The sequence below is a fragment of the Chanodichthys erythropterus genome, chromosome 4 (assembly GCF_024489055.1).
Source record: "Chanodichthys erythropterus isolate Z2021 chromosome 4, ASM2448905v1, whole genome shotgun sequence".
Taxonomy (NCBI): Eukaryota; Metazoa; Chordata; class Actinopteri; order Cypriniformes; family Xenocyprididae; genus Chanodichthys; species Chanodichthys erythropterus.
In genome coordinates, this window is record NC_090224.1 from 10,915,512 (window position 1) to 10,939,087 (window position 23,576).

At 36.3% G+C, this 23,576-nt stretch overlaps 2 protein-coding genes across 4 annotated transcripts in view; one reads left to right on the forward strand and one right to left on the reverse strand.

Moving 5' to 3' along the window:
* Nucleotides 1-2,776, reverse strand: part of nbas (NBAS subunit of NRZ tethering complex) — a 189,004-nt gene extending 186,228 nt beyond the window's left edge. For all 3 annotated transcript variants that reach the window (XR_010894960.1, XM_067384030.1, XM_067384029.1), the window contains exons 1-4: nucleotides 2,668-2,776; nucleotides 2,247-2,298; nucleotides 1,073-1,109; nucleotides 382-459 (exon numbers count right to left, since the gene is read on the reverse strand). Coding sequence is in view for 2 of the 3 variants with exons in the window: in XM_067384030.1 (XP_067240131.1) it covers nucleotides 382-459; nucleotides 1,073-1,109; nucleotides 2,247-2,298; nucleotides 2,668-2,760 (260 nt within the window). In the remaining variant the exon portion in view is untranslated. The remainder of the gene's footprint in view (nucleotides 1-381; nucleotides 460-1,072; nucleotides 1,110-2,246; nucleotides 2,299-2,667) is intronic.
* A 213-nt stretch (nucleotides 2,777-2,989) lies between these two features.
* On the forward strand, nucleotides 2,990-11,364 carry ddx1 (DEAD (Asp-Glu-Ala-Asp) box helicase 1). Its single transcript, XM_067384031.1, has 26 exons — nucleotides 2,990-3,079; nucleotides 3,182-3,233; nucleotides 3,487-3,550; nucleotides 3,636-3,665; nucleotides 3,824-3,920; nucleotides 4,559-4,606; nucleotides 4,742-4,825; nucleotides 4,909-4,992; nucleotides 5,071-5,147; nucleotides 5,220-5,292; nucleotides 6,565-6,641; nucleotides 6,762-6,876; nucleotides 6,970-7,108; nucleotides 7,202-7,262; nucleotides 7,764-7,862; nucleotides 8,171-8,260; nucleotides 8,352-8,540; nucleotides 8,636-8,687; nucleotides 8,832-8,978; nucleotides 9,073-9,164; nucleotides 9,260-9,332; nucleotides 10,259-10,331; nucleotides 10,439-10,481; nucleotides 10,579-10,674; nucleotides 10,750-10,870; nucleotides 10,950-11,364. The coding sequence occupies exons 1-26, from the start codon at nucleotides 3,064-3,066 to the stop codon at nucleotides 11,078-11,080; spliced, it is 2,223 nt and encodes a 740-aa protein (XP_067240132.1). The 5' UTR covers nucleotides 2,990-3,063; the 3' UTR covers nucleotides 11,081-11,364.
* Nucleotides 11,365-23,576: the final 12,212 nt, after the last annotated feature.

Below are 23,576 nucleotides of genomic sequence, written 5' to 3' on the forward strand. Positions count from 1 at the left end.
TTGCACTGTTTTGCATAACCAGATAACTGGCAGGAACAAGAACAGTGAAGGAAAAAATTAGTTTGATTGAGATTACATGGCTTGCATCGACAAACAGATGTTTAATTAAATTTGGATATCTCACAACCAAAATACAAACAAAATAATGATTTCCTGAAAACCCAAGAAAACAGTGTTGTTGCAGTTATAATGAATCTAAAACAACTCTAGAGTCTAAATTAGGGACACAGTATCTTATTCACTTCAGTAATGCAGAGTCAATGAGACGTGGATGATCAATATACAACAAGAGCTTTTCACACTGTAGATGAACCAGCCAAAACATTCCTGGATTAGACTGACTCTCTGAAAGCTTTTATAAGCAAAAACTGGTGGTATTACCTTGCCAGCACCAACTGCCAGTTCACTTGTTTGGTTGCGAGGCGAACCAGTCCAGGTGGCAGAGTTGAACTGGAGGGGCTGAAATACAGAGAAAAGCACAGAGATTGTACTGACTTTTTCAGCAAGGCATATTAAAATGATTAGAAGTGACAGCAAATACATTTATACAATAAACAAAAAGATTTCTATTTTAAATAAATGCTGTTTCTAGTCAATGAATCCTGAAAACAAATCATGTGTCATGTTTACCACAATCAACGTGTCATGTTTACCACAAAAATATTAAGCAGCATAACCGTTTTCAGTATTGATAATATTAAGAAATGTTTCTTGAGCCCAAAATCAGCATATTAGAATGATTTCTGAAGGATCATGTGACACTGAAGACTGGAGTAATGGCTGTAGAAAATTCAGCTTTTCCATCACAGCAATAATTTGCATTTTTTTTAAATATTAAAACAGAAAACAGTTATTTTAAATAATGTAATACTGTATTTTTGACCAAATAAATGCAGCCTTTGTGAGCATAAGATCTTATCGACCCCAAACTTTTGAGTGTATTATGATATTATATCTTCATTTACTTAATATTTTAAATGAAAGAAATTACTATCTATTACCAATTCTAAACACATAGCTACTGTGCATGTATACTTCACTGTAAACACAACAAACAGAGACAATATCTCACCTGTACCAAAGGTAGTGCAGAATGAACCTGAAGGGTCCTGTAAGACACAACATTTAGACTATTATTTTATAATCTGACTGCCATGTTATGGCAGTAATGCAATTGTTGGAGTAATGCAAAGCAGCTTATACAGACCTCGAAAATATAATCAGCATAAAAAACTATTTTCAGTATATAAAATAAAGCTGAAAATATGAATATTAAGAAAAACTTTTCTAACTAAAATTAGAAATGTTGCATTGGCAACTACTAACTGAAATAAGTTGAAGTACTAAAGCTATATAGAAATATTAAAAACTAATATAAAAGACAAATAAAAGCAAATTACAAAAATGTACTTAAATGAAAATTGAAAATATAAAAATATAAAAGCTCATTCAAAATTAGTTAATACAAATTATGCTATAAATAATACTAAAATAACACTAAAAATAATGAGAAAATCATCTAAAAACTGCAAAAGGCATAATTTGAATAGAAAGCTGGGTAACACTTTAGGTAAGGTCTGATTTCTTAACATTAGTTTATGTATTAACGAACATGAATTAAAAATTTAAATGTATTCATCTTTGTTGTATATAAAATAATACAGTTCGTGTTTGTTCACAGTGCATTAATTAATGTTAACAAATATAACTTTTAATTTCAATAATGTATTAGTAAATGTTGAAATTAACATTTACTAAGATAGATTAATAAATGCTTTAGAAGTGTTTTGCATAGTTAGTTTGTTAACTTAAATAGTTACCCAATGAAATCGTATTTGTAATATTACCGAAAGTCGTTTTATTCCGAAATGAAATGCATAAGTAAAGTTGATCAAATATTTTTCATGTGTAAAAAACTCACTTGAACTGAAAATAATCTTAAAATGTACAAGCAACTTGGTTCAGACTCCAAAATTTAAAATCACTAAATAAGATAAGATTAGGACCTTATCCCAAAGACGTTTCTTTTATATTGAGTTAAACATCTGCCAAAAATAACATTCAAATTGAAACACTGTTGTCTATAACAATAAGCTGCTGGCTGTGTGGAATGATGGCTGTGTCTCAAGAATGTATGCGGTCTAGTCACATTTTACCCAACCATTTCACCATTTCAATATTTATGACTATATTTGACTGATAACATCTTGCAAACATGTTCTGCATCTTATCCTTGCTGTTCATACCTGTTACTGCCTTTGCAACGAGTGAAGAGTTGTGTTCCTTCAATCCACGCAGCTGAAACACATCAAACACAAACAGCATGATTTCACGGTCTCGTGAATCTACAGGACTGCTTGCATCAACTGTCATTCGCCTGTTAAATGAACAATTTAAGCATGTCAGCTTGCCCTTTCTCCCAAAACAAGCAGGCTGGAGATTATACGTGAAAATATACAGAAAAAAATAATATATAACGAGATTTAAATCATCATGATTATATTTATTACATAATCATTTTTGCTGAATATAAACCCTGGATGATGAACTTGGATACGTGGCTCAAAACAACTTGCGCAGAACTGATCTGATTGAATAAACGTAAATATTTCAATATCGGGTAAGAAAAATCATTTATTCAAAGAAAGTGGGTATATTTTGACAAACCTGCGTGTCTGTTTCGGGTGGCCATTCTGTGTTAACAAGTAAATCATATAAAATATTCTCCTCATCGTCTTCCAGAATAATATCACCTGCCATGTTTTCAATGAACTGGACTGTGCTCACGTCACACTACGGCGGCTTGCGAGGTACATAAAAAGAGACCGATGAGCTTTCAATTTTGCTTCTGATTATCTATAAGTTGTTTTCTAAACGTATCTGTAACTAAAATATTAATTGTATGAATTTTAAAATTAACTTTATATATTTTATTTTAATAAAACAAGACCAGCGGAACTGAAGCGAGAAAGTGCAATCCGCACGGACCGTTTTTTCTGCTAGCACCCTGTCAAAAATAGCACACGTTACATCCGGTGGAGTGATACGCAGGAGTTTGACACCATGGCAGCGTTCGGCGGTGAGATTTACCTGTCAACATTTTAGTAAAACTATTTTTAGTAATAAATTGAGTGTGGTTAAACTATTTGCAATGTGTATATCTGTTTGTTTTGCCTTACAGAAATGGGAGTAATGCCTGAAATTGCACAGGCGGTGGAAGAAATGGACTGGCTGTGAGTTAGACAGCGTCTCATTGTTCAGGGGTTTTCAATCTTTTTTTTATATTTTTATTTACTTTTAAATAAAATATTATTTTATTATTATTTTTACACTGCTTTTCTCTAAACATTCCCAAGGAGTCCCCAGCACTCCATTGCGGACTCCACTTTGAAAACCCCCGTCCTAGTTCTTGCACACCTCATAGGTGGTGTATTAATAAGTTATTTATCCATGCATAATAAAGTAGGAATTGATCTTCTCTTTCAGGTTGCCAACAGACATTCAGGCCGAATCCATCCCTCTGATTCTGGGTGGAGGAGACGTGCTCATGGTGAGAATCACCATCATATCCAATGCCAGTGCCTATGTGTGTATGATCCACACCTCTGTGCTCACCTGTGTGTTTATGTTCACAGGCCGCTGAGACTGGGAGCGGAAAAACTGGAGTAAGTGTGAAACCATTCACATAAATAAATGCTGATGCCGCAGCAGTTTTGGGTTTTGGCTGTGCACTTTGTTATAAACGTATATTGTATATTATAGTTTTAAATGTATATAAACAAATGTATGAAAGGATCAGTGAAATGTGATTGTGGTCTTGTAGGCCTTCAGTATTCCAGTCATCCAAATAGTCTATGAGACTCTTAAAGACCAGCAGGAGGGGAAGAAGGGACGTAGTGCGGTGAAGACAGGAGGAGCAGGTATTAAACTTATTTCTATGTAATCATTCAACTAATTTATGTACAGCTACTCTTAATTTATATTGACACACCATCAGTAAGAATTACTATATGGTGATCATATGTCCCCATTTTATCATTATTTTTTTTATGTTTTGATGGCTTGTCTCTGACTGGAGATTTTACTGTATGCTGTTATTGTTAACGAAAACTAAACTAAAGCTATTAACAATAATTTTTATTAATTGAAATAAGATATAAATATTAGATGAAATGTTACCTTAGAAACTAAGATGAAGTACTAAAATTACTGAAACTAAAATCAAAATATAAATATGTACAAAAAAGAAATAAAATGACAAAGCACATAAAATTATTAATTTATACTAAATTTAAAAGTAAAAATAAAAGCTAATTCAAAATATTAATAAATACTATAATAGTATATAAATAATACTTAAATGATAATAGTAGAAATTTGTGCAACAAAAGGCAATTAAACATTATTAACTTTACCTCCAATGTCTGAAGTATATTGAAACTGCTAGCGAATTTCATTTCAGAAACCACTTTCCTGACATTTGCTCTCATGTATTAGATAGATTATTATTTGATTTCAATTAATTGATTGTTGTTCTTGGATTTGTTGTCCATCCCAGTTTTCAATAAATGGCAGATGAACCCCTATGACAGAAGCCCAGCATTTGGTAAGTGTTTAACTTTTTTTACTTGTATGTGAAAGACCTAGCCTGGTTTGATCCTGAACTCTTCATTGTGATTCTGCAAGCTTATTTTCACTTCTTTGTTGCAACAAATTTATTTATTTATTTTTTTTTCTTTAGCTATTGGTGCCGATGGCCTGTGCTGTCAGAGCAGAGAGTTCAAAGAGTGGCATGGCTGTCGTTCCACCAAAGGAGTCACAAAAGGTAAGATAACAACCTTTTTGTGTTTTCTTTCTAAAAACCAAGGGCGTCCTGGGAAGATTCAGTTTTCACTCCTTTTTCTCCAGGGAAGTATTATTATGAAGTGGCCTGTCACGATCAAGGGCTGTGCAGGGTGGGCTGGTCCACTGCCCAGGCATCACTGGACTTGGGTATGTTTCAGTATGACCTCATTACTCTGATCTGGTTCTACCATAACTTCAGTAATAATATTTTTCTTATTCTCTTAGGAACGGATAAATATGGATTTGGCTTTGGGGGAACTGGAAAGAAATCTCACAATAAGCAGTTTGATAGTTATGGAGAGGTAAGGCATAATGAGAGACTTTGATTTGATACTCAAGTTTTAGAGATTTGACATGATTTATGTCTTTTCCAGGAATTCACTATGCACGACACCATCGGATGCTACATAGATGTGGATAAAGGCCATGTGTCATTCTCCAAAAATGGTTAGGTTTGTTTTTATGCCTTGGAGATATTTTATAAAATATATAAATTATATTTCATTGAGCATGTTGTCACACGTGCAGCATGTTGAAAGACTTTATAATGCATTTATTTAGCAAGGATGCAATAAATTGATCAAAAGTGACAGTTAAGATATTTATAGTTTTTCAAAAGATTTTTATTTCAAATAAAAGCTGTTCTTTTGAACTTTATATTAAAGGTGCCCTAGAATCAAAAATTGAATTTATCTTGGCATAGTTAAATAACAAGAGTTCAGTACATGGAAAAGACATACGCTGAGTTTCAAACCCCATTGTTTCCTCCTCCTTATGTAAATCTCATGTGTTTAAAAGACTTCCGGAAAACACGCGGATCACACAGTCGGGATCATTAATATGTATGACCCCAATATTTGCATAATGCCAGCCCATGTTCAAGGCATTAGACAAGGAAAGGCAGTATTAACGTCTGGATCTGTGCACAAACAAGGTAAGCCAGCAAGAACAACAGCGAAAAATGGCAGATGGAGTGATAATAACTGACATGATCCATGATATCATGATATTTTTTGTGATCTTTCTAAATTGTCTTTCTAAATGTTTCATTAGCATGTTGCTAATACACTGTTAAATGTGGTTAAAGTTACCATCGTTTCTTACTGTATTCACGGAGACGAGCCGTCGCTATTTTCATTTTTAAACACTTGCAGTCTGTATAATTCATAAACACAACTTCATTCTTTATAAATCTCTCCAACAGTGTAGCATTAGCCGTTAGCCATGGATCACAGCCTCAAACTCATACAGAAACAAACGTAAACATCAAAATAAATACTTTACTCACATAATTCGAAGCATGCATACAGCATGCATGACGAACATCTTGTAAAGATCCATTTGAGGGTTATATTAGCTGTGTGAACTTTGTAAATGCACTGTAATATAGTCGAGAGCTTGTGTGGCAGGGAGCAGGCAATTTAAAGGGGCAGCGCGCTGCCAAAATCAGTGTATAGTTAATGATGCCCAAAATAGGCAGTTAAAAAAATTAATTAAAAAAAATCTATGGGGTATTTTGAGCTGAAACTTCACAGACACATTCAGGAGACACCTTAGACTTATATTACATCTTGTGAAAAAGCATTCTTGGGCACCTTTAATGAAAGAATTCAAATTTTTGAACTGTATGTGAACTGTACATCTATAAATGTTTTATAGATGTACCAGCTGCCTTTAATTCATATGCCTCTGTAATTGATTCCTGATTGGCTTTCCCAGGCAATGATCTGGGTTTGGCTTTTGAGATCCCTCCGCAACTGAAAAATCAGCCCTTCTTTGCTTCCTGTGTGCTGAAGGTATCTGACATGCACTACTAGCTACTCTTTACATATAATAAACACCTTCTCGTTGCTGCCTAACGTTTTTTTTAACCGCCAACAACTCTTAAAATGTGTATTTGTGTCAATCAAACCCAGAATGCTGAACTGAAATTCAACTTTGGTGATGAACCCTTCAAAAACCAACCTAAAGATGGATATGTGGCCCTGAACCAGGCTTCAGATGGTCATGTGGTCAAATCCAGCCAGACAGGTGAGTTTGAAAACACATTAATTTCTCCCTGCCTGCAGGGCTTATATTAATGTTTTTCTTGCATTCTGCCTGTCATGTGTTTTTTGTCCTCAGGCAGTGCTAAAGTGAGTCAGGTCAAATCCAGTTCTAACGCCCCCAAAGCTCTCATCATTGAGCCGTCTAAAGAGCTGGCTGAACAAACCCTCAATAATGTCAACCAGTTCAAGAAATATGTTGATAATCCCAAACTAAGGTGAGTTTAGATTGACAGAGGAGCTGCAGTGAGTTTCATTTTTGTAGTCTGATGATGGATTGGCGTTAACTGATCATCGTGATGTTATTGCAGGGATCTTCTGATAATCGGAGGAGTGGCCGCTAAAGAACAGCTCTCCATTTTAGAAAGTGGGGTAAGTGTCCATGATATACACTAGTATTCAAAAGCTTGGGGTTAGTAAGAATTTAGGATGCAAGGATGCATTACAAAAGTGACAGTAAAAACATTTATAATGTTAGTAACGATTTCTGTTTCAAATAAATGCTGTACTTTTAAACTTTCTACTCATCAAAGAATCCTGTAAAAACTACTGTTTCCACAAAAATGAATAAAATAAAAATAGTGCAACCGTTTTCAATATTGATAATAAGAAATGTTTCTTGAGCACCAAATCAGCATATTAGAATAATTTCTGAAGGATCATGTGACACTGAAGACTGGAGTAATGATGCTGATAATTAGCTAGCTAGCTACAAAGTGGTCTTGGACTGAAAAATGTTGAGGACATCTGTCTTAGACCATAATATAGAATTCAGAACATTAAACCATAATACAGTTTAGAATTATTTACAACATTAAACAATGTTTACAATACTATGCATCTTTTTGTTTGTACACTTTATTGCTCTTTTAGGTTGACATTGTGGTTGGGACCCCGGGCAGACTGGATGATCTCATATCAACAGGAAAGCTGGATCTATCCCAAGTCCGCTTCCTGGTGCTGGATGAGTGTGTATGTTGAACACTTAAGCTTATATAATTCTGTACAGTTTAGCATGAATGGAATACTTTGGCTTAACTAAACGTTCTATTGACAGCATTCATGACATGCTGATGATTTCACTGTAAATAATTTCAACTTTTACATCAATTTGAGTAAACAAGCCAAAAATGCTGAAACAAAAATGCACCTAACATTGTATGAGGTGTTTTAACAAAAGACGCTATAAATGTTTATCATCATCAAGATTAAATTTATCTTAACATATGGGAAAGTGCAAAAAAGAAATACTTTTATTCTGGTTGAATAAATGTGTTCAGGATGGACTCCTCACAGCTGGCTACACCGACTTCATCATGAGGGTCTACAACCAGATCCCTCAGGTCACCTCAGATGGCAAGAGACTACAGGTGATCAAAGCTCTCATATCTGTTTTCCATCAATATGCATTAGAGTTCGTTAGGTACAGTTCTTCATCTGTGAACCATGTGTGTTATGTAGGTGATTGTTTGCTCTGCCACGCTGCATTCATTCGACGTGAAGAAGCTCTCAGAGAAGATCATGCATTTCCCCACATGGGTGGATCTGAAGGGAGAAGATTCTGTACCAGAAACGGTCCATCACGTGGTGGTGCCAGTCAACCCAAAAGCTGACAGGCTTTGGGAGAGACTGGGAAAGAGCCACATCAGGGTGCATATATTTAACTGTAACAAACATCTCACTTCATTATGCATTTGCCTAAATGTACACAAAGTCTAAATCAGTAATGTTGTGTGTTTTCCCAGACTGATGAAGTTCATACCAAGGATGACACACGACCTGGAGCCAACACCCCAGGTATGAATCCCCAGCCTTTAAGAACATCTGAATGAAATATCTGATTGGTTCCATGCTCGCATTATCAATTGTGAACATTTCAAAATGACCTTCCTTGACTGATATAAAGATCTTGCAGTGAATCATTTTATATGGCTTTATCAGAGATGTGGTCAGAGGCCATTAAGATTCTGAAGGGAGAGTATGCAATCAGAGCCATTAAGGAGCATAAGATGGATCAGGCCATCATCTTCTGCAGGACAAAGATCGACTGCGACAATATGGAGCAGTACTTCATCAAGCAGGGAGGAGGTGAGGCGGGCACACAGCTTCAGCTTTGACATCATTGTCTAACATCCATTATATGCCTTCAGGTCTGGATGCAAATATTTGGCTTTTCCCACAGGTCCAGACAAGAAAGGACACCAGTTCTCTTGTGTCTGTCTTCATGGTGACAGGAAACCAAATGAGCGCAAATATAACTTGGAGCGATTCAAGGTAAAGAAAAATTGGAATCAGATTTAAAATAAATTAAATTGTGCAACTGAATAACTTTACTGACTATAGTCACTTTTTTATCATCATCACTTTAGAAACAGGAAGTAAAGTTTCTGATTTGCACAGATGTGGCTGCTAGAGGAATCGATATCCATGGTGTTCCTTATGGTAAGAAGGAGGACCAGAATTTCTCAATTTTCAGACTTTAATCACTAAAATTTAGTTTGTATGCCTTTCCTATAATATGCAGAATGTTTTTTTTTTTATTATTATCATTGTTTTTGGCCACAATAATAACTAAATAATCATTAGACTGTAAAGCCATATGTGTTATTTTTCTTAATAATAATAATAATAATAATAATAATGTTAATAATTTAATATTTATATACTGTATTTAATAAAATATAAATAAAAAAATAAATTATTAATTATTTTGGTTTTATTATTGAATAAATGATCATTATTAATAATAATAGTAGTAATAATTTATGAAACAGATGAATATATCATTAATATTTATTCAATTTGATTTGCAGAATGATTTCGATTGTTTAACCGTCAATGTTAAAATTCTGTTTGACTTACTGAATTTATGCAAAAAAAAAAAAACATTACCCATGAACAAAGTTTTTTCTATAGAAGCTTGTTTCCACCATTGTATAAAATTTTTTTTAAAAAAAAAGGTAATTGCGACTCTCACAATTCTGACTTTTTTCTCGCAATTGCAAGTTTAAAGTCAGAATTGTGAGAAATCTAAAGTCAGTCTTTTTTTCCCCTCAGAATTGGACTTTATAACTCGCAATTGCAAGTTTATATCTGACCATTCTTTTTTTCTCAGAATTGTGAGATATAAACTTGCAGTTGCGAGTTATAAAGTTGAAAAAAGTTAAAAAGTTGAAATTCTTTTAAATTGCTTTATTCTGTGGCAGAAACAAGCTTCCAGTTTTCTGTTAAACGCACAGTGCAAATCCACAGCAACATGTGCCATTTATTAATAGACCCCATTGTTAAAAAAAAAAGTAAAAAATTCAATCAAGCGTATCTAAAATAAATTCAAAAACAGATCATTGCAATATTGTTCTGTTTTGCAGTGATAAATGTGACTCTACCAGATGAGAAGCAGAACTACGTTCATCGCATTGGAAGAGTTGGCAGAGCGGACAGGTGACGGCCAGCGTTTATCTTCTATCATTATGTGTAGACTGCAATCTGTCTTCATGTCTGATTACATTTAGTCAGCGTTTGAGTGAATATTTGTGATGTCACTACAGGATGGGTTTGGCTATATCCCTGGTTGCTATGGAGAAAGAGAAAGTAAGTAGAAAGTACAGGAGAACTGGTGGAAATGTAGAAATGTAATTTGTTTGTGTGTTAATTGTGTGTTTGTGTGTGTGGGGGGGGTTTCACACAGGTGTGGTACCACGTTTGTGCCAGCAGAGGAAAAGGCTGCTATAACACCAAACTCAAAGAGAACGGAGGATGCACTATTTGGTACAATGAGAAAGAGGTGAGAACTGCATTTACATGACATTAACAAGATTCAAATTTACTTATCCTTATTCTAATTGTGCTTCTATTTTAGTTGTTGTCAGAAATCGAGGAACATCTGAAATGCACCATTACTCAGTGTGAACCTGACATCAAAGTACCTGTTGACGAATTTGACGGCAAAGTAACATACGGGCAGCGCAGGGCTACCGGCGGTGAGTGTTTTTCAGATGTCCTGTTTGTAGGCATTTCACTATGTATCTGTCACTTATATCTATATCTATTTTCCCCCAGGTGGTCTCTATAAGGGCCATGTGGATATATTGGCCCCAACTGTACAGGAACTGGCCAACCTGGAGAGAGAGGCGCAAACTTCCTTCCTTCATCTCGGCTATCTACCCAACCAGCTCTTTAAAGCATTCTAGAACAAACTTGTATGTGCCATACTGAAATGATCGCAAATGAAGACTCTAAAGGACAAGAATCTTTGTCACTAACTTTACATTATAAATGTATTTAATTTTTGGTTCATGTAGTGTGAACGTAAAAGAAATTAGCTTGTTATAATTGATTTGCAGTATTTTCTTTAATATTTTAAATATTGAAGAAATGTAAAAATTGGTTTTGTTTTTCCAACGCATTTAAGTTAAGCAAGTGATCAACCTGAAATAAATTCAAAGAGCATGATGTATCTGTTTTCTTTAGTTATTGTGTTCGCGACATGTAAGCAGAGCTTATCTTTTCGGTATTTGAGAAAACTCAAGTGAGATTTAAATTTAGTCTGCTATCCTACATCAGATGCAAAGAGGAAGTTGATGGAAAATATTCGGAATTATTTTTATTTATTTTTTATCTAAAAATATCTCAAAAAAAAAACTACTTTAAACTTAAGTTCCAAATGAAAAATAAACTGCAATTCCAAGAGGGTCCTCCCCCTAATAACAAGAATAAAATTTGTTATATTAAATGTATATGATTATATAATAGAGAGTTTCATGCCTAATAAGACTGCAACAGCCTTTCAGTCAAGCATACTCACTATGCTCCAGTACCTAATACTAACACTAGGTGGCGGACTTGTATTAAAGGAGAGATGTTCACGCTCTCAGTACTTCTGAGTCTTCCATTGTACGGTTCATGTCATAAGCACTGTACTTTTATTTATAGTAGAGCAAAGTCCAAAGAGAGCAATGAAGTTAAATGTCATTAATAATTTAAAATTGCATCACTGTACTCGCAGTAAACCAGTACCCATGTGTTATTACAGACTTCTGTTCAAACTCAAATCACACACACACAGGAGGACATCTCTCTGTAATTATACCCAAACTAACAGCAGTGCTCGTAAACAACCCTGCATTTTAAACTAATCCACACAAGACCACACACATACCTCAACTTACATTCCTACCCTAAATTTGATTATATAATATGGTTACTTGTGAATTCATACAACAGATGGGACATCACGGAGCCTATCAGTGCACAAACACTCTGATCAAGTTCACGTTTTACAGGAACCCATAATATTCAACCTCTATCCTGAACCAGAACCAACTTTTTGCAAGTGAGACATTTAAAATGTTCTATTTATCTTTTTTTCTGTACTTCTCTTTTCATGTTATGTAACTGCAGTAGCTCTGTATATATATATATGAGTGTGTGTGTGTGTGTGTGTGTGTGTGTGTGTGTGTGTGTGTGTGTGTGTGTGTGTGTGTGTGTGTGTGTGTGTGCGTGTGTATGTTTCCACTCCCAAGCATCTTTGGGAGCAAATGGTTTCCAGCTGCCAGAGCTTATTTCCAATGGTGACACTATACGTTTGTCCACCTTTTGCTCACTTCCTAAACCCCGCAGTCTCACACGTAACCCATTCAACATGCTTCTCGACAGAATAATGACACTTTTCAGACAGATATTGCATTTTTCTCAAGTCTGAAGGCCATTTTCTTAACATAAATGGTAAAAAGATGCGGAAAGAACAAAAATGAGACAACATAAAAATGTAACCAGGGGCCCACAGCAAGATTAAAAGCAGGTCCAGATCGAATCTTGGTTTTTTTCTTTTTTGCTAAAAATCTGTGAAATTGATTTAAATGTGTTAAAATGTGTTGAACAGAACTACTGGCCTGCATTCTAATATTCAAATTAGTCCAAAACTGCATCCAAATATGCCTAGGCAAAAAGAAGATCCAAATCAAAGTCGCTTTAAGACAAGTCATTTCACTCGGCGGCCATCTTTGAAACGCCTCTTGGGCATGCAAGTGCAACTCCTATCTCTTTGAATGGGGAAACATCAAATTCTCCAAAGCTGTTTGCCAAGCTTTCGATTAAATTTCATATTTGTAATCACCAATGAAATCTGACAACAACTGTCTCATAAATTTTTTTCTAAACGCTCGATTCATGACAACAAACTGTATTTTTCAGGCTGGATCAAGCTAATGCGCATGCGCAGACCTAAATGCGCGTCTCTTGTGCCTCATTTCGGATGCGCGCGTCTGACTGTTTCTATAGGAACCGGAGCTTATTTAGAAGGCGGGACTTATTCCGCCATATTGCACGTTGCGCTTTCTCCCATTCAAAACAATACGAGTGACACGTCTTGTGTTATTCTATAGTCTTTGGCCAAATTCATGATATTCGTGAACAGTATTCATAAAACAGTATTCATAATTTTCATAAAACGGTAGTACCCGGATGACCTACTACTACTACCTACTACCAGTGAGATTCAGAAGTGCGATAGACACTTTTCTATCCCATGAGGCCACTGGAGAGGATTTGTGAAAAGGAAACACTGAAATTAGGCTTGTTCGAGATGCATCGGCGCTATCAGCGTATGACATCAAAGTACCGCGAGAGTGATTGGAGAGCATTCCACTCCCTGTGCTTTTAAATCGCTCTCGCGGTACTTTGACGTCATACGCCGATCGGTCTGCGCAGTGCTGATGCATCTCGAACAAGCCTAATTTCAGTGAAAAGACACAACCAAAGACTATAGACGGTTTCTTCCTATTACTTATGAATGGGAGAAACTGCAACAGGCAATATGGCGGAACACGTCCTGCCTTCTAAGTAAAATAGTTGATTGATAAAGTCATTGCAACCTGAGACTTGATCTTAGGACTGCACATGCGCATTGGCTAGTCTAGCCTGAGAAATATGGCTGCTGAGTGAACAGACTTTCCTTGAAAGTAAAGAATATACACAAAAATATTACAAAGACTATAGAATAACACAAGACGTGTCATTGTTATTGTTTTGAATGGGAGAAAGTGCAAGGCGCAATATGATGGAATAAGTCCCGCCTTCTAAATAAGAGCCAATTGCTGACTGGTAAAGTCATCGCATCACTGCAGCAGCCGTTAGAAGCACTGGTTTCTATAGAAACAGTCAGACTCGCGCCTCCGAAATGAGGCACAAGAGATGCGCATTAGCTTGATCCAGCCTGGTTGTTTATGAGTCTCTTGTTTGTCCCGAGTAGTTAAACGAGTCGGGGGGTGAAAACTTTTTAACAGGATGAAGATTTTTCTTATTTCGTTTAAATATATATATTTTTTTCATTTACTACTGCCCTTCAGAAGAAACAGAAGATACTTACATGTTTCCCAGAAGACAGATTAAATACAATATACCTTGATCTTCAAATTCCAAAAGTTTTCTTAATACATCAAGTTTCCTTCTGGAGCATCAGTGAATGTTTGAACCTTTTTTAATAGTTGTGTTTGAGTCCCTCAGTTGTCCTCAGTGCGAAAAGATGATCTCACAATCATACAGTTACTGCTGGAAAGGGTTCAAATATGCAAAAGATGCTGGAAAATCAAAGATTATGCAGGACCTGGAGGATTTTTCTGAAGAACAGAGCTCAGTTTAACTGTTCAGGACAAACAAGAAACTCATTAACAACCATCACAAAACATAAAAACAGTCATGGATCATCAGGTAACCACACACAGTATGAAGAATCAAGGGTTCACATACTTTTGAACTGGGTCATTTTAATAAATTCAGCTTTTTTTTTTTTTTTGTCTTATGGATTATATGTAAACATCATTTATGTAAAATATCTTAGGACAGTACTAAATAAAAAATAACATGCATTTTGTATGATCTCTCTTATTTTGTTAAAATTATTCACATTTTCACAGATTCTGCAAGTGGTTCACAAACTTTTTCTTGCAACTATGTTAGCCTTCAGGTTATGAATAAGCTGGTGTGTTCCAAAACAATGACAAAATTCACATTTAGGAGATATAAGCATTCAAAACTTACAGTCTTTCACTTCCGCTAAAATGAATCATTGACATCACAGCTCTTCAGATCAACTGCCAATCAAATGCTCTCTAGAATCTGAAGTGTCCCGCCCCCTCCTACACTATCAACAGACACTGAAGCTGTGGCTGAAATCGGTCATTTGCTCACACATTTACTAGTTTCTACATGGTGAATGACACATAATGCACAATATAGAGAATAGGGAACGATTCAGACAGTGTAAATATGCTTTCCATTGATGCGAATGAAGTCCGTTTTCACGTTAGTGTCATGTGAACTGCCGCAGCGCGAGCTGCTCTGGTCCAGAGACACGAGAGGATCATATCTGCGGAATGAATTCTGAGTTTGAATTCTGCACACAATGCTGAATTTTAAAGTGATATAGAGGGCATTAGGAGGAGAAACGGTTAGAGATTATAAGGAAACTGAGGTTTTACCTTGTTTAACGGCTATTGGCTATTTTTAAAAAGGGGTGGGGCTGTTATGTCTTCCTGTTTCAGTTGAAATTACGTCAACACATTGAATAATGCTGCGTGTTCCAAGACACTTTAGCGGGCCTTTAACTGGTGTATGATATATTCATTATTTTGAGAATTAATCACATAATGGTCTATAATATATTATGTTGAGTTTCAATTACATAATACATGTATTTTCCTTATGTTCACAGTCAGAGTTTATCCTATTGATATTTAGTTTCATTTGTGTAATTTTATTTTTCTCCAACAATTTATAAGCATATAGAATGGTGCATAAAACAAATTCATAAGTAGAAAAGGGGTTTAAATAATAAATTAGCTCCATAGTGAATTCCAAGTGATCAAGGGCTTAGTGAGTTTCATTCAAACCTTATGCATGAGTTCCGCCAGTAGTGGGCACTTGTGCAGCATAAGCAATGACACACATCCGAGTCCATGAGACGGAGGGAAGTTATCAAGTGAAGGGCATAAAAATTTGGAGTGGAACACATGCCTTTGACACAACTGACGCCATAGGTCACGACAGTGACAACATGGCGGCTATGGAATGCTATATAGACTGTACTTTTTTAACAGTCACAAAGTTTCAAACCAAATGTAGTACCTTCTAAACAGTATGGTATGCGATTTTGGTATATATTTCATAAATGAGCTCACGAAGGGCGGGGCTTATGGAACTTTGTGATTTACAGGCATTCAGTTTCAGGCCCAGTTGAAAATGTCGAGTCAAGCAGCTAAATAAGTTCAGTCACATTCCAGGAAGCTGTTACCGGTAAATTCTCCACCTTTCTGTACACAGTTTTGACTGTTGTGAGGGATTTATGTTGGAGCGACGGATTAAAGTTAAAAAACAAGACACAGGAAGTCCCGCCCACCCACCCCATAGGGCATTTCCTCTGCACCTGGTAATGAGAAATGCCCCTGTGGCAGGTAACACAGATCAAATATGTTCAGTGTCTTGAGTGAGTTTATTTTACAGCATATGTGGTGTAAAAAATGTAACAATTGTGTTAGAACATTGCCTAACAAGAAAAAAGTTCTCCCACAGTCCTCCTCCTCCCTCATACTTACTATATCAAACACACTGTGGTACATGTGTGAGTGATGCTTTGGTTATGCTGATCCAAAGACCTGAGGTAAATTTTCTACTTGAGTTAGGCAACATGCCTTGATGATTCAAATGTTTCTCAGTAAGAGCAGATTTTCACACAGTACAGGAGACAGGAGGAGATAAAGGACACAGGAAGTGCTATCCAAACGGAATTATTTTGATTTAGCTACTGTAATCATGATTGACTATGACTCTCAACAGTTTTAATGGTGTTTTACTTCTGTATGTGTGTATGAACTCTCAGAGTCACCCCTGAGGCTAAAGGAAAGGTGCACTGAATCAATCTGACAGCATGAGTCACTGCTAAAGAGAGAGAGAGAGAGAGAGAGAGAGAGACCACAGAAACTGTTACTAAGAGCACAATCTAAAAGTTTTGAGTCTGTTGTTTTATTACTACTTTTATTGAGCAAGGACACGTTAATTTGAACTAAAGTGACAGTAAAGGCATTTACAAAAATGTTCTATTTCAAACAAACGCAGTTCTTTTGAACTGTCTACTCATCAAAGAATCCTGAAAAAAAAAAAAAAAAGATTTACATTTTCCACAAAAATATCAACCAGCGGCTTTCAACATTGATAATACAAAGAATGTTTCTTGGGCACCAAATCAGCATATTAGAATGATTTCTGAAGGATCATGTGACACTGAAAATGAATAATGGCTACTTAAAAATTTAGTTTTGCCATCACATCAACTAATTATATTTTGAAATGTCATAAAGCATGTAAATAAATATGGTAAACAAGGATTGAAGACTCTTGTATGTTATAATGCTTGCATTACTTAAAACAGTGCTGATATGATGTGTGGGAAAATCAATAGAAACTATACAGTCATGTGATATATACCATATAAATAAATACTTGGATATTTACTAAATAAAAAAATAAGACTCCAAAGAATAGCCTTTCTTTTCATTCAGCATCACCTGATGACAGAGAGAGGAGGAAGGAGGAGAGGAGGAAGGAGGAGGAGAGGGGAGGAGAAAGGGGTGGGAATACTCATAAATGCCGAAGTCTTGAACTGTGCCCACATTAAACGGAACAGTCAGAGTTTAGTTTGTCACTAATGAATGGTTTATCTCATTTCTCTCGATCTCTCCCTCTCTCTTTCTCCCTTTTCCATACCCATGGGTGACATTCACAAATGTGCTTTGATCTGCTGCCAGACAGCACAAAAGAGTACTCCAGGGAGATGAGAGAAGAAGGGAAAGGAAAGGAGGAGAGAGAAGGAGGAGTAAATGGATTTCAGTTACTGTAAGTCTTTAAAAACTCCAGTTCCCTCAGGGATCTCTGGAAAAACTGCAACCCAGAGCTTAAACCTACCTGACTGAGACTTTCTTTATAAAGGGTGGGTCAATCGGTTAGTTGTTCAAAAGATAGATAGATAGACGGACAGATACATGATAGAATGATAGATATAGACAGACAGACAGGTTAACAGACAGACAGACAGACAGACAGACAGACAGACAGACAGATAGATAGATAGATAGATAGATAGATAGATAGATAGATAGATAGATAGATAGATAGATAGATAGATAGATAGATAGATAGATAGATAGATAGATAGATAGATAGATAGATAGATAGATAGATAGACAGACAGACAGACAGACAGACAGACAGACAGACAGACAGACAGACAGATAGACAGATAGATAGATAGATAGATAGATAGATAGATAGATAGATAGATAGATAGATAGATAGATAGATAGATAGATAGATAGATAGAACGATAGAACGATAGACAGACAGACAGACAGACAGACAGACAGACAGACAGACAGACAGACAGACAGACAGACAGACAGACAGACAGACAGACAGATAGATAGATAGATAGATAGATAGATAGATAGATAGATAGATAGATAGATAGATAGATAGATAGATAGATAGACAGACAGACAGACAGACAGACAGACAGACAGACAGACAGACAGACAGACAGACAGACAGATAGATAGATAGATAGATAGATAGATAGATAGATAGATAGATAGATAGATAGATAGATAGAACGACAGACAGACAGACAGACAGATAGCTAGACAGACAGACAGACAGACAGACAGACAGACAGACAGACAGACAGACAGACAGACAGACAGACAGACAGACAGATAGATAGATAGATAGATAGATAGATAGATAGATAGATAGATAGATAGATAGATAGATAGAACGATAGACAGACAGACAGACAGACAGACAGACAGACAGACAGACAGACAGACAGACAGACAGACAGACAGACAGACAGACAGACAGACAGACAGACAGATAGATAGATAGATAGATAGATAGATAGATAGATAGATAGATAGATAGATAGATAGATAGATAGACAGACAGACAGACAGACAGACAGACAGACAGACAGACAGACAGACAGACAGATAGATAGATAGATAGATAGATAGATAGATAGATAGATAGATAGATAGATAGATAGATAGATAGATAGATAGATAGATAGATAGAACGACAGACAGACAGACAGACAGACAGATAGCTAGACAGACAGACAGACAGACAGACAGACAGACAGACAGACAGACAGACAGACAGACAGACAGACAGACAGACAGACAGACAGACAGACAGATAGATAGATAGATAGATAGATAGATAGATAGATAGATAGATAGATAGATAGATAGATAGATAGATAGATAGACAGACAGACAGACAGACAGACAGACAGACAGACAGACAGACAGACAGACAGACAGACAGACAGACAGATAGAACGATAGACAGACAGACAGACAGACAGACAGACAGACAGACAGACAGACAGACAGACAGACAGACAGACAGACAGACAGACAGACAGACAGACAGACAGACAGACAGACAGACAGACAGATAGATAGATAGATACAGACAGACAGACAGACAGACAGACAGACAGACAGACAGACAGACAGACAGACAGACAGACAGACAGACAGACAGACAGACAGACAGACAGACAGACAGACAGACAGACAGACAGATAGATAGATAGATAGATAGATAGATAGATAGATAGATAGATAGATAGATAGATAGATAGATAGATAGATAGATAGATAGATAGATAGATAGATAGATAGAATCTTGCTGATTAAATCAATGAATATGTTCAGGTCTGGCCTGCTGCTGTCCTGTTACTCACACCAGAAGACAGATCAACAGCCCACCCAACTAACCGCTACACTACTTAACTACCCATTCATATTACCTGTCTAGGCTGACAAAGTTTCAGAGAGCTTGTGAAAAAGTTGATTTAGTGCTTTAAGAACATTCCTTTGACTCATCACTCTGTGTCGGTGAGGATGACCCTAAACCCAGAATGAACTTTGACTCCTCACCCGAACCCTTCCAGGCCGACCCGCTCAGAGTACTGTGACCGTCCGGCAGAGAGGACTCTCGCTCATCCGTCTAACAATCTGTCTGTTTCTGCACTGTTGTCTACTGCTGTGCTCATGTGTCTCTGTTGCTCTGTCTCTTCTCAAAGGGCGACTCTCATCCATCATTCCTTCTCTTTCTGACTCTCTGTCAATACTGAACTCACTCTTTCACTGACCTCTCATTCAATCCCTCATTCATTTCTTTTTGTGTCCTCTGTATGCATTGATGCAATGCCGCTGTCCCTTGTTTCACTCTACTTGATCAGTTAGTTAGTTTGTTCACTGCATTATGAGTTAAATGTTTTTAACTGGGTTAAATGTTAGCCCAACCTGCTGGGTAGTTTTATTTAACCCAAATATTATTTAAAAATTACTCTATGGCTGGCTTAAAATGAACAATAATAACTAGAGGCAAAAATAATATGAACAAATGTGAACAATTACTAATAAGCTATTAAAGGATTAGTCCACTTTTAAACAAAATTTCCTGATAATTTACTCACCCCCATGTCATCCAAGATGTTCATGTCTTTCATCACTCCAAAAGAAATTAAGGTTTTTGATTAAAACATTCCAGGATTATTGTCCTTATAGTGGACTTCAATGGTCTCCGGACGGTTAAAGGTCAAAATTACAGTTTCAGTGCAGCTTCAAGGGGCTTTAAATGATACCAGACGAGGAATAAGGGTCTTATCTATAAATCTTATCTAAAAAAATACAACTGAATATGCTTTATAAACACAAATGATCGCCTTGCACATGTTTCCGCTTTCCGCATTCTTCAAAACGCTTACGTTGTATGTCCTACGCCTTCCCTATTCTACTTACAGAAAAAAACTAAACTGGCGCCGAGTTTGTTCCGCAAGTAGAATAGGGAAGGCGTAGGACATACAGCGTAAGCGTTTTGAAGAATGCGGAAAGCGGAAACATGTGCAAGGCGATCATTTGTGTTTATAAAGCATATTCAGTTGTATTTTTTTCAAAAATGACCAATCATTTCGCTAGATAAGACCCTTATTCCTTGTCTGGTATCATTTAAAGCCCTTTGAAGCTGCACTGAAACTGTCATTTTGACCTTCAACCATCTGGAGGCCATTGAAGTCCACTATAAGGAGAATAATCCTGGAATGTTCATTGTTTAATTAGTTTTATTAAACATATTAATAATGTTTAAAATAAATGTTAATTTCCAACCTATTTTGGGTTCATTTTAAGCAAGCAATACAGTAATTTTTAAACAGTAGTTGAGTTAAATAAAACTACCCAGCAGGTTGGGCAAACATTTAACCCAACCGCTGGGTTTGTCCATTTTCAACCCAACTTGGGTTGTTTTTAACCCAGCAGTTTTAGAGTGTAACATACTGTTTCTTTACAAAAGAAAAACAATCAAATAGTTTGGAATGACACGAGAGTGAGCAAATAATAACAGAACTGTGAACTATCCCTTTAAATACTGCTAGGATCCTTTCATTCACAGCAATTGAAACTAAAAGTGTTAAGGCAGATTGCACAACCAACCCACACACACACTCACCTAGACAACTCAATACCTTGTCTCTGATTTCACCCAGAACATATTGCTCCACCGCCTCATCTGTCAGTAGTGGGATGGAGAGATGACTGGCGCCTAAATCATAGCAGCTGTGTCTGCAGCTAACGGCCCCCGAGCTCATTAACGACAGGATCTGGACCAGCGCGACAGCCCCTATATCTCACTCACTGCAGCTAGCCGTTAGCCTTTAGCGATAAGATCCCCTAACGCCCACTGGGGTTAGATGATACTTTGGTGCATGTCGGTTTTGGTGGTAACTGGATGAGGATAGAAAGAATGAATTTAAGAGAAAGAAGCACTGCAGAGTCTAGACTGAAAAATGAGGACAAATTGAGTATGCTATAACATTAGGGTTGTAACCACTCTGAACGGGATGCATCCTGAGGGTTGCCTGAAAAATCACAGCTGATCCGTTCTGTGATTTTATATTTGATTTAATAAATAGAGATATGTCTAAATATACACGTCTAAACATTTTGAAAATCAGTAGCATTCAGATATTCATTCTTACTGTTTTGCATTAAAATAGTAATATACTGTTGAAAACAATGCATTCTGAAATATACTGTGATTAACAGCACTCAAAGTCGACACTCAGAGGCTGTGTATCAAATCACACCCTATACCCTCATTCACTATTCCCTACATTAGTTCACTAATATAGTCCATGAAAACAAATGAATGAATTCAGAAACTGATGAACACCTGCTGTTAACAAGCAGAATCACTGAATGAAAGAGAATCAAAAAGAACAGAAAATAGATTATATCAACTGAAGTTAAAAGAAGATATTAAATCTCTCAAGATCTGTTTAAACAACTCCACAAAAAGCATTACCAGCTTCACTTATTACTAACCAGATTGACTTTATTCTGTCATTTGTCTACAGAAGTTCTTATTAAAAAGTTGAGGTTTAGATGTTGATGGTTTATTGTTTCGTTTGACGAGCAGAGAAACAAGATATGCTGCATGTTGCTTTATATAAAGGCAGTAACTGTGTAGTTACTGATGAAGTGTCAGTCTCTTTGCTAAGTACTTTAGCACATACATGTATGCTATTGCTAATGATGAACCGCAAAGATTTAAGTTAAAGTCATGTTTTTTATTATTTCAGTTTTATATTAAAAATATTCCTTTTCAGTTGACTCAAATGAAGTTCACAGTGCTAACCGCAAATAATACTTTTTAAACTCAAACTGTTTGAAGCAATCAGTTTTCCAAATGAAATGAGTTGCCTTCCATTGCATTTTTACAGTAACATACTGTAAAAGTGTCCGACTGTGTCCAAGTAATGTCCATATATCAGAAATGTACAGTTCTAAAATAATACACATCATGCAGTTAGCTAACATAACAGATACAATGATCTCATTAAAGCAGTTATTAAAAGTTGCGATCATAATGATTACAATATATAATGATAATGTTCCTTATATATGGAAAAAATACTATGGAAGTCAAGTGGGGCTCATCAACTGTTTAGTTACCGACATTCTTTAAAATATCTTCTTTTGTTTTCAGCAGAAGAAAGAAATAAGGGACCCAAGTGTTGCTTTATAGTTATTGATTAGTGTATATTCCCCATCAATTCAATTATTTGTTACACTACCTTTGGTAAAAGGTTTGAATGACTGAGCTTGATGAATACAGTCAACACTGTTCCCTATTGACAACATGAACAGAAACATTAATTCTCTCTCTCGCTCTCTCCATCAGATCAACAAAGCTATTACTGCCCCATCTGTCTCTAGAGTGTTTCTGCAAATGATCACAGAGACACAATTTCCCATACAAGCAGACACTTACACACAATGAAACACTTCCACATGCTTTAATTTACACCACGAATGTCCGTCCATTGATTTATGTGTGCAGTAGATGAAGAGTAGTCTAAATTGACACAAGTCGCCCCCTAAAGCGATGTGTCGTTTATGATTCTTGTGGGGAGTCATCTGACTTGAGGCTTGTGTGTGTGTGTGTGTGTGTGTGTGTGTGTGTGTGTGTGTGTGTGTGTGTGTGTGTGTGTGTGTGTGTGTGTGTGTGTGTGTAGGGCTTAATTGATGTCAAAGCAGCTCTTCAAAGCCCCAAGAGTGACAC